Source organism: Ictidomys tridecemlineatus, chromosome X (genome assembly GCF_052094955.1).
Source record: "Ictidomys tridecemlineatus isolate mIctTri1 chromosome X, mIctTri1.hap1, whole genome shotgun sequence".
NCBI classification, from domain to species: domain Eukaryota; kingdom Metazoa; phylum Chordata; class Mammalia; order Rodentia; family Sciuridae; genus Ictidomys; species Ictidomys tridecemlineatus.
In genome coordinates this window covers 4,170,139-4,183,190 of record NC_135493.1, presented here as the reverse complement: position 1 = coordinate 4,183,190, position 13,052 = coordinate 4,170,139, and the positions used below count along the sequence as shown (strand labels likewise).

General features: G+C 48.6%; 2 protein-coding genes across 39 annotated transcripts in view; one reads left to right on the top strand and one right to left on the bottom strand.

The window, feature by feature from the left end:
• Mtmr1 (myotubularin related protein 1) overlaps window positions 1–4,686 on the top strand; it is a 79,169-nt gene extending 74,483 nt beyond the window's left edge. For all 35 annotated transcript variants that reach the window (XM_078034115.1, XM_078034117.1, XM_078034114.1 and 32 more), the window contains one exon: window positions 2,332–4,686. In XM_078034115.1, the coding sequence (XP_077890241.1) occupies window positions 2,332–2,496 (165 nt within the window). In that variant the 3' untranslated portion in view covers window positions 2,497–4,686. The remainder of the gene's footprint in view (window positions 1–2,331) is intronic.
• Cd99l2 (CD99 molecule like 2) overlaps window positions 1–13,052 on the bottom strand; it is a 109,886-nt gene that overhangs the window by 3,498 nt on the left and 93,336 nt on the right. For 2 of the 4 annotated variants that reach the window (XM_021735406.3, XM_078034143.1), the window contains exons 9-11: window positions 11,332–11,349; window positions 10,066–10,131; window positions 5,872–8,863 (exon numbers count right to left, since the gene is read on the bottom strand). The exons of 1 other annotated variant lie outside the window; for it this stretch is intronic. In XM_021735406.3, the coding sequence (XP_021591081.1) occupies window positions 8,799–8,863; window positions 10,066–10,131; window positions 11,332–11,349 (149 nt within the window). In that variant the 3' untranslated portion in view covers window positions 5,872–8,798. Of the gene's footprint in view, window positions 1–5,871; window positions 8,864–10,065; window positions 10,132–11,331; window positions 11,350–13,052 lie in introns of those variants that run through there. One more of the 4 variants, XM_013364360.4, reaches the window with a different exon arrangement.

Below are 13,052 nucleotides of genomic sequence, written 5' to 3'. Positions count from 1 at the left end.
TGGGAAGGGTCTGAAAAGCCATAACTCATCCAGGACTTGCCAACTTGTGTGCAGTTGTGGAAGGATATCCCTCACCAGGGCCAAATTGGGTCTCTGGCAGTAACTCAGTCCTGATCTGGAGCAAGGCCCTGAGCCTCACGGCAAGGTGCAAGCGTGATACAAATCTATGCCAAGTACCTGCCACAGTGCTGGGGGGTGGTGTAGAAGGTGGGTGTCCGTTTTTTTGTGTTCTCCCTATGCTGTATCTCCATGGCTACAGCTTTTATACTAAAGGCCACAAACACAACATGCTGGGCACATGGCCTTTTGGGACACTGGTGATATACCATGCTAGGGAGGCAGGTGGGCATTTGCACAAGGCCAGGTGTATGATGGGGAAAGCTTCCTCCCTCTGGCTGCACTGTGGTGGATGGGAAGCAGAAGGCCATGAGGCAGGTTGCCATAGGTGTGTGGTGATTGGAATAGAGTCATGTGGGGCTGAGAGGAAGAAGGATATAGGAGGAAAGGCAGGGGACACAAGCCTACTGGGTCTCTTTGCTCTGAGAAGGAGATGGCAAGGTTCGCTTCTGTGAGAGAGGCTCCCTCTTAAAACCTATTAGAGGATGGCTGAGTGGGGCCAAGAGCCAGTGGGCATCCTCCTCCTTTGGGCCTTGGCTTATGCCTCACACATGCTAGCACACCTGGGTCAGACATAGCTAGCCTTTCTCTGGTAAGTTTCTCTAACGCAGTCCTGCATTTAAGCCTCAGAGTTATCTGTTTTTCAGGCACCCCCTTGCTTAGTATCAAATAAACTGATACATGAGAAAATTACAAAAAGCTCCCTAAGGACATAAGGTGATGGTGGCACACTTGGGCAGCCCGAGTCTCATTTCCTGGGTGTGCAGGAGACTGTTCCCCTGCGTGCTCTGCTCCAGGAAGCTCATGTGTGTGTTAATAATGGTGGTTGATTGCAAAGCATTCCCTCATCTGATTGGAATCAAACAATCTCACAGATGAGCAAAATCCCAGAGAGATCCTAAGGTTAAGAGGAGAACTATTGTCATTGTTAGTGTCCTTTAAGGATCAGCCTTTGCTATAAGACCCTGATGTTGCTGTCCCCTACCTCCTTCTTCCCATGGTCTGACAAAGGAGAGTGTGTTCTTAGCCTCCTTGGTGCTGGTTACTGAGCACCCTGTGATGTTGGAAGCATGCAGACGCCCTATCTTTACTCCTCTTCCTTCTCTTGTTCTTCCCCCCACCTACCAAAAGGGCTGATCACCAGGGCACCATGATGGTGCAGCTTCAAGTTTTTGACCTGGTGAGTGATGAGCTAGAGAAGCAGGCTAGTGCCTGGAGGTCAAGTTCAGGGTGTTACTCTCAGGGCAAGGGGAAGAAGCCACTAGAGGTATTAACATGGTATGTCATAAGGTCTGCTTGAGGCTTGGAATCCACCTAGTAGCTGTGTGTGCACAGTGGGTATGGGAGGAGAAAAGGATCCAGAAGCTGCCCTGTGCCTCTTCACTTCCCTAGTGACCTCCCTGCCTAGTCAACTTTGCTCACAGTCTGTGAAAGTCCAGGTCTTTGATCTCTGGGCTTCTAGTAGGTGCTGAGGCTATCTTGGTAGTTTGGAGAGCTAGGTGCTATGACTATAAAATAACATGACCTTCTAGTTTCTTTATTGTTCCATCCCAATCTGCGGGTTTAAAAAAATAGATAACTGAGGGGAAGCACTTGAGCAGAAGTACTGAATAGAGTGAGAGGCTAGTCCCTTTCCCATGGCATCACCCCTCTGGGGCCTTATGCTCTACTTCATGCAAATAAACACAGCTCCAAGTAATAGAAAGTGCTGATTTAACAGATGTATTTTTCAGTCAGGGGGACTATTTATAAAAATGCACAAATACAGAGCTCTTGGAGGCAGCAGGGTCTGTATGTGAACACGGCTTAGCTGGGCAGCCCGGAAGCACCATGTGTGTTTGACAGTCTTCAGCAGACTGCTCGGCTGAGTCTGCACTGGGCAGACTCAGGTCTGTGGTCTCACCAGAGCCTGTGAATCTTGTCCTGAGAACTGGGAGCCCAGCAAGGAGAGCAGAGGGCAAAAAGGCCTGAATGGTGCCCAGTCCAGCCTGGCTCATTGCCAGTAGATGCAGGGTAGTCTGGGTAGCAGCTGAAGCACATGGCTTATGGGGAAGGGATCAGTGTACACTTGGGGAAAGATCAGTAACTGGTCCAGGAGACTTGTAATACAGGAGTCTGGGTGAGGAAATAACCACAAAGCTGAGGGCCTAGATGTTGGAACACAGTACTGTAAGAGCAGCCCAATAATGAGACTTTGTCTCTGCTCACCACCAGATGCCAATTCACCAGAATCTCAAGGAGCTGCTGGCTGTCAGGGCTGAGCTGCAGAAGCGGGTGGAGGATCTGCAGCGGGAGGTGGCCACACGTGCTGTCTCATCCTCGTCTGAGCGGGGCTCCTCGCCCTCCCACTCAGCCACTCCTGTCCACACCTCAGTCTGATGAGCAAGGCCAGTGTCTCGGGCCATCTTGCTGCTCCACCATCTCCCAGGTGGCTCAAGAACCTGGCCATTACTGTTAGGGCTGTAACTTGTGATCTTGTCTCTTAGGATTAGGCCCAGGGACCATCTGTGTGGCTAGGTGGCAGCTCCCATTGTCAGTAAATGCTTTTTGTTTTGTGACCAGCCTGCGACCCTCCTGTAGGCGGGTTCACAGGGGAGCCACCTGTCACACACACCCTGTGAACCACCTTCCTCTCCTATGGACAGTGTGGGGGAAACTTGAGTGGATGCAGCGCAGCACTTAGGCTTAGAACATCTCACGCCATTTCTTTCCAAGTTAAACTCTTCATAGAAAAAAACATCCTTCACTTGAAAGACCACACTGCCAGGCATGTGGCTTCTTTCAGCTCTTTGCCACAACTTGAAAACTGTTTTTAAATGAAATGTTTTGAGGAATACAGACAATTGCCATCTAGTCAACAGTTATCTTCATGCAAGGGGTCTTCCTGCATCAATTACTCTTGTGTACATATAAGGTATTTTTTAAAAAGAGAAACATGCCTTTATTTTCCTATGTCCTTTTTTATGTTTAGAATAGTCACCTGAGGGGGGATCTGCTTAACTGGACTATGTGATAAATTCTTTCCAAATGAACTTCATGCTGACTTTAGTGTGGTACATTTGAAATAAGCTTTGGATGTGGTCATTTCAATGGCAATGTGTTATTGACCTCAACCAAACTCTGTACTTGCCTCCTGAGGTGGCCCAGTCCATTCACAGGGAGCAATGGGTGCCTCAGGACAGCAAGAATTAGGTTATGCTGAGAACTCAGCTGTGCCTAAGTGCTGGCCTCCCAGACAGCTCCTTCAAGAGCAGCTCCTATTGATAATTCCTGGGCTATTTCTGCAGCCCACCATCTCTCGACAGATGCCAGGCATCTGTATCAAAGCAAGGCTGCTTTCTTGTCCAGTGATTTGCCTGGACAAAATAATATTTGTCATTTTATCACAACCCTTTCACATCAGTTTATTCACAAGACTGCCTGTCCATATTTTCAAGCAACCACTGTGTTATGGCTGAGGTTTGCTAGAGCAGAGCACACTCTTCCCTTAGTTCTTCCTTCTCAGAGCCAGCCTGTTAAGCAAGTTTCTCTCCATTGTTCTGCACCTTCACTTAATGAATTTAAGCTCTGTGATTCTGTGAGTCCTTGTAAGAATGAATTTATGATCAACTCTTAGCTCCTTCGTGTGGGGTGCCAGCATCCCTCCGCCAAGTGCTGCGCCCATTTCTGCAAATCACCAGACCCGTACCTGCAGCAGGAAGTAAGATTACTCTCCGAAGCTTAAAGGGTCAGCCTCGGAACTGCTGTTTTGCACCCTCTTCTGGTTGGTGTCAAGTTGCTGAATGCCACACACAGTCCTACATGTTGACCTTACTTTTAAAAATATATTCCTAAAAAAGGTTTTCTATGGTCAAATATAGAGAATAGATTTTTTTCAACTTACAACCTTCTGATTCTTACAGAAAATTATCCTTCCAGAAGATACTAGAAATATTTATTGAAGATAATTTGATAACCTCAAATTAATTCTCAATTCTTATCATCTGGGGGATTTGTTTCTAAATCATAGCTTAATTAACGTTTACTTTTGATTTATGTTCCCAACACATCCAAAAGCTGACTTACAGATAAACTGATTGATGCACTGATTTTTTTTTAAATGGAGATATTTCCCATTTTTATTCCCCTGGAAAAATATAATTCCCCAGCCGTACTAGAACTGTTTTTATAGTGGAGTGGATGATGCTTTTGGCAGAACCAGAGAAGAGTGCTAATTCTTGGTGAGGTGAGCTGGCTGGTATGGGTGGATTGGGAGCTGCCCCCTGCCAAGCTGCATGCTCCTTCACCTGGGTGGTCTCTGCCAGCCAGATCCCTCGAAACTCCCATTTGATTTTTTAAAAAAAGCACAGCAGAGCATTTCCCTTTGTATGTTCCTAGAACAGAACCGTTTCTAAAACAACTTGAAGTAAAGTTTTATTATCTAAGCATCTTTTTTTGTTGTTGTTTTATTTAAGTGTACTAGAATGTAAAACCTTTATGGTTCAGGTTTTTAAAAACTGGTAGAATATTGTATTTGCCTCATCTGATGCACTGTATTTCAATCTATAATTAAAATTACAATATGTTTGCTCCCTGGTCTTTTTGTTGTCACTCTTTAAGTGTTTTAGTAGGTTTTCCTTTGGGGAAAATTAGTAATAATAAAGTAACATGAAGTAAATGTTTACTATATGCCAACTACAAATAATATATGTAAAGTGCCTAAATATTCACTTACAAAATCATACATGTAATTAATTCATCAGGAGTCTTAAGTGTTTGGCTGGAACAGATAAGCCTCCTTGTACAGCGCTAAAACCTAAAATTGGCCTTTCCCCAATTCTAGAGGACTTCACGTTTTTTGGAGCCCTGTAAAGGCCTGTGTGAAATCACACTGCCCCCTACAGGTCAACCTTCTTATTAGGGCCTGAGATCTCTGCTGTCCTGAGAAACACTGCTGAGTGAGAGAACCTAATATTAGGCAGAAGATGCTCAGTGGGACCAATTGCCAGGCAACTATCCCCAGCAGTGACACCAGAGAAGAAGGCTAGGAGGGCCACTGTGCCAGGTCCCCACTAGACATGTAGAACTTCTGCACAGGGCAGTCACATGGTGAGTTTGAGTTTGAGGATTTGGTGCTGTTTCACTACCAGACTAGTTTAGCAAAAATGGAAAAAAAAAAAAAAAACTGCTGTCAATGTGAAACAACTCCAATCACTGCACAGTATCTGTGCAGCATGTTCATGCTGACAATTCCATCCATCTTCTTAGTTTGTAATTCAAGCTGTGAGTTGACAAGGTGGTCTGCTGGGACTTGATCCCCAACAGTCCACTCTCCACAGGCAGGTACAACGCCCCTTTTCTTGCTCAGCTGTCTCTGCCTGAAACAACTCACATAACTAGAAGTTTTGCTGGTGACTGGCTTTCTCTGAGGACAGAGCAGTGGGCTGGGAAGCTGCCAGGCAGTGCAGCCACGTCTATCCTCCCAGAGGAGTTGATGCTACCTGGCAAGCTGCAGCATCAGGCAGCCCATGAAGCCTGGGTGTGGCCTTTGGAGGCTCTGCTCCTCCATCTGCCCTCCTAGCCCAGGATATTGGGCATATTATACTGCAGATGTTGTATAATGGGAGGCCACCCCCAGAAGCCCTGACACTAGGCTGTTCATGAAGAGGTAACTGCAAGAACTCTCAACTTGGAGAAAACCTCTGGCTGGAAATGAAGAGAATGAGCTCAGCTCCATATCAACTCTTGTAGGAAAAGAGAGCCACCTCAACACAATCCCAATACAACGTTCCATTTTGTTTAATGCACACACTAGACATTTTACAATTCACACTTGGACACAGCACATACAAAAGGATGTACAGAGGATTCTGAGATCGGTCTCCAGCACTTCTTCCTCAGAGAAATGATACTAACCCCAATCCAAGTGGTTGAGGCAGTGGGCCTGCCCCACAGCATGAGGACATTCCTCCCCACCAAGTTCCCTATCTTCTGGCTCCCTTAGCAGTCTTCCATGGAGCTGTGAGCTCACTTGGATATACTCAGAGCTAATACTATAAATGCTGAACTTTTTATAAGTTCTCCCTGCCAAGCTTGGCTGATAATCAGTGTTCTCAATTGGCCTTTCCAGATCACTCCCTTTTCCTACCACCTAGGACCAGACCTGAACTGACTAATGAAGCCTTCATATAGACAGGAGAGGAGTTCCCAAGGCTTCTGCAGGCCACAGTACCCAAGCAAGTGTCAAATGCCAGCGGGAAGAAGGAGCCCTTGGAATGATACTCTCTGCAAATGGGAGGCCAAGGACCGCCCAGGCCTGTCCAGGCACTTGAAGTTAGCGCCTGTGGGCCAAGTGATGGGTTTTATGCAGGAGGGCTTTACGCAGAAGGCACCGAGGTAGCTAAGGGAGAGAAGATAGGGCTCTTGTCACTGAAGTCAGTGACACTGAGAAAATGGTTTTACCAAGAGCATTTATTTTACATCGTGGCTGCAGGGTTTCAACGTCTGTGCCATCAGATGGGCCTCTCCATAAAGGTAAGATGGATAACACCCCGGAGGTCACCCTATCTAGGTGCCAATAGACCAAAGATGCAAAAATTCTTCATAGCCACCTCCAGCACAGCAATGGCCAGGCTGTCGGGCCATCATCTCTTGATGTCCTTGGTATCAGGGAGGCACAAATCCGATTGTTGATATTCTCACCAGCAGTGTGGAAGGTCTTGAAAACATGCAAATCTTGCAAACAATGCCTCCCTGACTAATTAAACTTCCTGAGGCCACATTTCCCTTCCTTCATCTTGCTGCTTCCTCAGTGCTCCAGCCTGCCTTTCAGACCCAGTGCTGGTGTGTCTGGGCCAAACAGGACAGGGAACAGCTGGAAGGCTGCAAGTATTCACTGGGAGTGGGCTTACCAGACCACCTAGAGACAGCACCACCTCTGAAGCCCCTCTGCCATGAATAGGCTTTTAAAACAATGGACACACACAGTAGCATGCATTAGATGGTGGGTGGGGTCTGCTTGGATTTCAGTGGTTTCCTTAAGAAATGGGAATGCCTCATCCCAGCTCAGCAAGGAGCAAATGTGCAGCATGTGGATTGCCTGGGGCCATCATGCAGTCCAAAGACTGCCCTGAAGTTTTGTAAATAGAATCTTGCCTGCTGGTGACTTATATTCTGCTTTCAGAATTGCTCTCTGGGAGGCTGGAGGTGTGGCTTAGAAGGATTGCCCAGCATGAGGCAAAGAAGCAAACAATTGCTTTTTGACATGGCAAACTGATAACCAGCACACAGGGCTCTATGCTGTAGCTCAGCCTCTGACAGCAGAGCTTGCTGGGGGCAAGGGCTAAAGGAATACCATGAAGCCAGCTATGCTCTGGCCCAAACCACACAACTTGGGCCAGGTTAGGGGCCATTCCTTGGGTTCTCATGTCTAACATATCATCAATGTTCCAAATGCTCTTCATCAGAATCGACAAGGAGGATAACTACAGAGCTACACAGGCAGAAGCAGCTCCTTTTCCTCCTTCCATACATTTCTTTTTCTTTCTTTTCTTCTACTTTGGTACCAGGAATTTAACTGGGATGCTTAAAAACTGAGCCACATCCCCAACCTGTTTTTTGGTTTTTTTTTTTTTTGTTTTTTTTTTTTTTTTTTTTTTTTTAGATAGGGTCTTTTAGGGCCTCACTAAGTTGCTGAGGCTGGTCTCAAACTTGTGATCCTCCTGCCTCAGCCTCCTGAGCTGCTGTGATTACAGGTCTGTACCCTCCCATACATTTCTAGGCAACTTCTATGAACATGGTTCTGGTTTCAATGCTCGTTCTCCACGCCTGTAGCTTTTGCTACTCAAATGAGCTCATATACAGGGTTGGGTGATCATCCATCACCCAGTAGAAAACATTTCCAAAGCAGAAATGACTCTTAAGAATTTTACCCTGGCCAGCCTAAGGCTACCCTTAGTCCCCTCTGGAATCTGGTAGGAATTAGGGCTGCAAGTCACAGCTTCCAACTTCTCCAGATTCTTATACTCTCAGGGCAGGATTATCATGAGATGTACATTTGCACTGAAGTAACTGAAAAGTCTCCACTTGTGCCAGCTCTAAAGGCCAGCAATGTAAAGTCCAGGATTGGAAAAGAAAAACACTGCCCTGGGTATTACATGTGTGTGGCATTGCTTGGTGTTGATTTGTCTGCCCCGTGCAGGGATTCCAAGTGAACCGGGTGCTAGCAGGACCCAGCCATTTACAGCTCTCAGAGGTCACTGCCAGAGTCAGCCATTCCAGTGTGTACGGGGATCATACCACCTTTCGATTTATCATCCAAGCAGAAATGCTCTCCTTCCACACCGTCCCCAGTGTCCTCTTGCCTGCTCTCATCTTGGTTTCCCCTCCCCATGCTGAGGCTGGGACAGGATGGCTCTGCGGAGCTGGTGACCCAGCAGGTTCCGAGGATGATGCTGGTAATCTGCTGGAACTGGGTCTTGAGCCTCAGTACCAAGTCTCTTCAGAGCACCTGGGGCAGGGCAGACACCCCACCCTGCAGGCAGGGCACAGAAACCAAATTCACGAACACTCAAAGCTTGTCAGGAAAACTCACAACAATAAGAAGCCAATAATGTGGAAAGCGTAGCACAGCAGCTGGGGATCTACATGAGGGGCTGAAGGGTGGTGGCACCCTTCATGTGTGTCTGCTGCTGAATGGAGCCTCAGATTGAGGACAGTTCAGGTTGTGAGGCCTCTGCAGACTGTGTTTGCAGTGCTGAGTATTTCACTAGGGAAAGAAGACATGTGTTAGGTGGTCTCACCTGTATCCTGCACAGAAGGCCCTGGTAGGGACAGAATTGTGCTTCCTGCATGTTGGGTCAGGAACTGACCCAAGCCTGTCCCAGACACACTTCCTCTGGGGCCCATTCCCTGCCCTGTGTCGGACATGCCTTGGGCCCTGGAACAATGTTCTGCGTGGGTGAAGGGGGAAAAGGGAAGCCAGCCAGGCTCTGCAGAGCCCAGCCTCCACTTCCTCACCTGGAATCTGGAATGCTCCTCACAGGGTTACTGATTATTTTAAATAAAGCACTCAACACAGCACTTGGCCGGTACAGGTGATCACTCACTCAATGGAGGCTAGAAGTCTTAAAACTTGTGATAGTGAATGCTACCTCTCATAGAATCCTTTTTTTCCACATTTGGACCCAGGGCTATTTTCATCTATTTGGTATGGCAACACCTTGATGATGACATGAGAACCTTGTTCTCCTTATACAACAGTCCCTCCTGATCTCCTTGGCCCCATCATAATGGCTGTTGCCCTGTGACTCTGGTCACAACACAACTGGGCTCTGCTAGTCTCCCTGTCTGTGCCATCCCAGCCTTAGCTGATAGGAAGCTGGCTTGCCTTCTGCTTCCTGAAGCCTTGCCAGGCCTCTCCACTGGCATTCTGGGCCACAGGCTGTATTTTCCTGGAGAAGCTGGCCACTCCAGACCAGTGGCCTGATCTTATGTGGCCTCAAATTGCTGCTAGTTCCTGAAGCCCCAAAGTGTTCACTGAGCAAGAAAGGGAAGGCTGAGAAGGTCTGGGTTTCAACCATGTACCCGTCTTGCCTCTGGCAATTTTCAAATCAAAAGGCTATAGATCTAGGTGAAAAGTCTTCCCACAGCTCTATCTAAATGTGTCCAGGACATGTCCCTTTCTGCCAACAGGGAACAGAGGTACCTGGTGCTCCAGCTCAGATCAATCAAGAGCAAGAATAGCAGGAGTGCCCAAAAGTCGCTGACATGGCACCTGATGCTCTGACTGTCATCCCAGCAATGCCAGTCTCCTGAGCCAGAAGACGCTGGCTGATCCAGGCACACCTGGGCATTTGTGGCCTTCTACTCTGGCTGGTCATTCTATGCTTCCCTAGCCCAGTTCTGCTCAGTGCTGGGGCCACCAACTAGGAGACTTTCAGCAAGGAATAGTAACCAAGATGTCCTCACCTTGGGGTTCCTCACATACAACGGCTTCCAGGTTCTCCCCTTTCACGTAGTCTGCATTGAGACCCTCTGGAAAGGGCAGATGGCAGTGTTAGTGATGGGCATGGAAATAAAGGGGCCTCCTGTGATTCAGCACTCCTGACTGAGTCCTCCATTACAGTAGCTGCCCACTTCAGACCCCTGTCCTGGACAACCTGGACATCCTTTATCTCAACTGAAACTGTCCATCTGGAACTGCACTGCTCAGGAGTACTCATCAGTGCCTCAGAGATGAAATATTATGCATCAAAGGCCGCTGACACCCTGTCCCTATAGGGCAGCTCTGCTCAGAAGAGGAGGCACCAGACAGCAGGGCTCAGCACCATCCACAGGTCCCATGTGTGACCCAGGGACCAAGGAGGTGGTGAGAGAGCCAAGTGCCACTTGAGTGACTGATGGATACAGCACCGGGAGGGGGCAGATGGCTGAATGGAGCTCACTGTGGAGATGCCAACAAAGCCTCCAACACATGGCCTTCCCAGCAGCACCTGCACAGAGAAACCAAATGGCTTCTCCTGGCAGCGGGAATAACTGCTGTCCCCACCCAAGCTGGAAGGGCCCAGAGCCTACTGGCAGCTGCTCTAGTCTAGTTGGCTAACCGGAATACAGAGATTCTACAAAGCATCCTCTTCAGTCCAGCAGAGGCTTGTAGTGGACAGCACACCTGCTGCTGCTAAAGGAGAATCCACAGACCTTGTCTCATCTCTTGGTAACCCAGGCCCTGCAGGAAAATTGTGGTTCTAATAGACCAATTGACCAAGCACTGGCACAAGTCACACTATCATCCCAGGCCAAGGGCTCAAGATGGAAGCCAGATGAGTCTTTGAAAAATGCAGTCATTGCTCTCTGGCACAGGTGGCCAGCCCCATGCACAGCCAGGCAAGGGAGGGCCCAGCCCTGATAGGTGGGGGCTGGGAGATTGCCTTCTGCCTGTACTTGCTTCTCAGGGATGGCTACTAGGGGGCATCTCAGTGTCCTCTCTGATCCTGCCCCATCCCTGACCCCCAGCCACACAGGCCTGGGGACAGAGGGTCTGGCAAGTGGCATCCTCACACACATATCAGGGAAAGCTAAAGATGGTTGTGGTTGCAGCCAAGTTGGTGAGTACCAGGGAAGAGGATGGGGTGGGGAGCATGAGAAAAAGCAAGATGAGGCAAGGGAGAGGGAGGAATGATGAGGTGTCCAAGGACAAAGCACAAGGAACATAAGTAAATCAAAGCACATTGTTACCTTGACCTTCCGCTGCATCTGAAGGCAAGACACGAATCTTAGAACCCTGGAGTAAGAACTCAGCTCCTGGCAACCAAATTCTTGGGCTTTCTGTGAGACACACTGACCACTGGCACTGGAGGCAGACAGGGGAAGCTGACAGTCCCCAAAGCATGGGCTCCTTTGGTAGCAGTAGTGACCAAGAGCACCTGAGGCCCACATAGAAGGTGGAAGCAGGCCCTCCACAGAAACAGTGTTTATGAGGTTAGCCACCCTACAAATATCCTCAAGACTGTTTCTGATCCTGGCCTGGACTAGATATCATTAGCACATCAGTACATGAAGCACACACAGTCCCCATGGAATGGACAGTCCAGAGAAATGCAGGGTTGGGGTCTAGTCAGACACAAACCCACTGGCCCTGCAGGTTCTGGCAAAGTCAGCAGGGGGCGTTGTGGCAGCACAAAAAAAAAATGCAGCCAGTGCAGCCACAGGCTGGTCCTGGGGAAGGATTCCTGAGAGGGAATGCTCTGGGCCAGAGGATGAGAGGAGCTCTCTGGAGACAGAGGCTGCAGGGTGGAGAGGGCAGGGCATCCAGGGAAGCAGGTATGGCTGTAGAGAAGGCTTCCAGGGACAGGGAGGAGCCGCACCATAGTGGGATTTGAATGCCAAGCTCAGGGCCTGGAACATAACTTGAGGGCAGCCAGAAACACGAGGTCCAGGCATTTTAAACAGGCCCTTCTTGAAGTGGGAGAATTATGGGAGGGGAGAGGGGCAGAGAGGAGGCAGATGAAACCATCCAGTTAGGAGATGGAAGAAGACCTGAGCCTGGACAGGCAGTGACCATGGCAACAGTGAGAGAGCTGTGGCTCAGAGAAGATACATTGGGTGGCACAGGTCCCAAGGTTGGGAGTACACAGGTCAGGCACAGGAGGGAATCCCAGGCCTTTACCTTCGGGAGACAGACACCAGGGAAAGAGGGGGTTGACAAAGAAGAGCAGTAAAGTTCAAGATCAACAGAGTGGAGGAGAGTTCCCTCTGGAACCAGCCACTTTGCCTGCTAATTCAGTGTGTGAAACCTCACACCTGTTTGTTTATTAAACAAGTGTGAAGACAATGTATTTTCCTTTTACCTTAGTGTCCCTATAAACACATCCAATCAAGATGTTTATTCTATGTTTTGGAAATCAACCCATTTTCCTCCTGTCTATTCCTACCCAGGTGGCTCTGACCTTATTTGGTCAGAAGATTTGTTCATACAGCTGAGGCCCAGAAGACCCCCACTGTCTGTTCAACCCAAGTCCTCTTGGCCATGTTGCCCTGTCCTTGCCAAGCTGAGGCACAGGTCTGGCTTCTCACCCACAGGAACAATCCTGAGGCTCTGGGTGTGAATGAATGATCTGCATTCACCCAGTTCTAGTCCTTTTGTAAAATGGGGTCATCAGGGTCTACTTGGAGTTGGACCACATCCCTTCATCTCTCAGGCCCCCACCTCTTCACCCTCAAGTATGAGAATGGACCGGAGTGGACCTGAGTGAGCTCACACCTCAGTGCTCCTCCTACCAATCAGAACTCCATGGTGTACTTTTCAGGGCATAGAGATAACTTGATAAGACTTTTCACACTCTAGTCAGTCATAGGGCCCTGGGAAGCTTAGGTTTGTGCCACCAATCTCATAGAAGTCCCAGGGTTCCAGGAGAAGAGTCTGAAACCACCAAGATTCATATTTGGAGTCTACTACT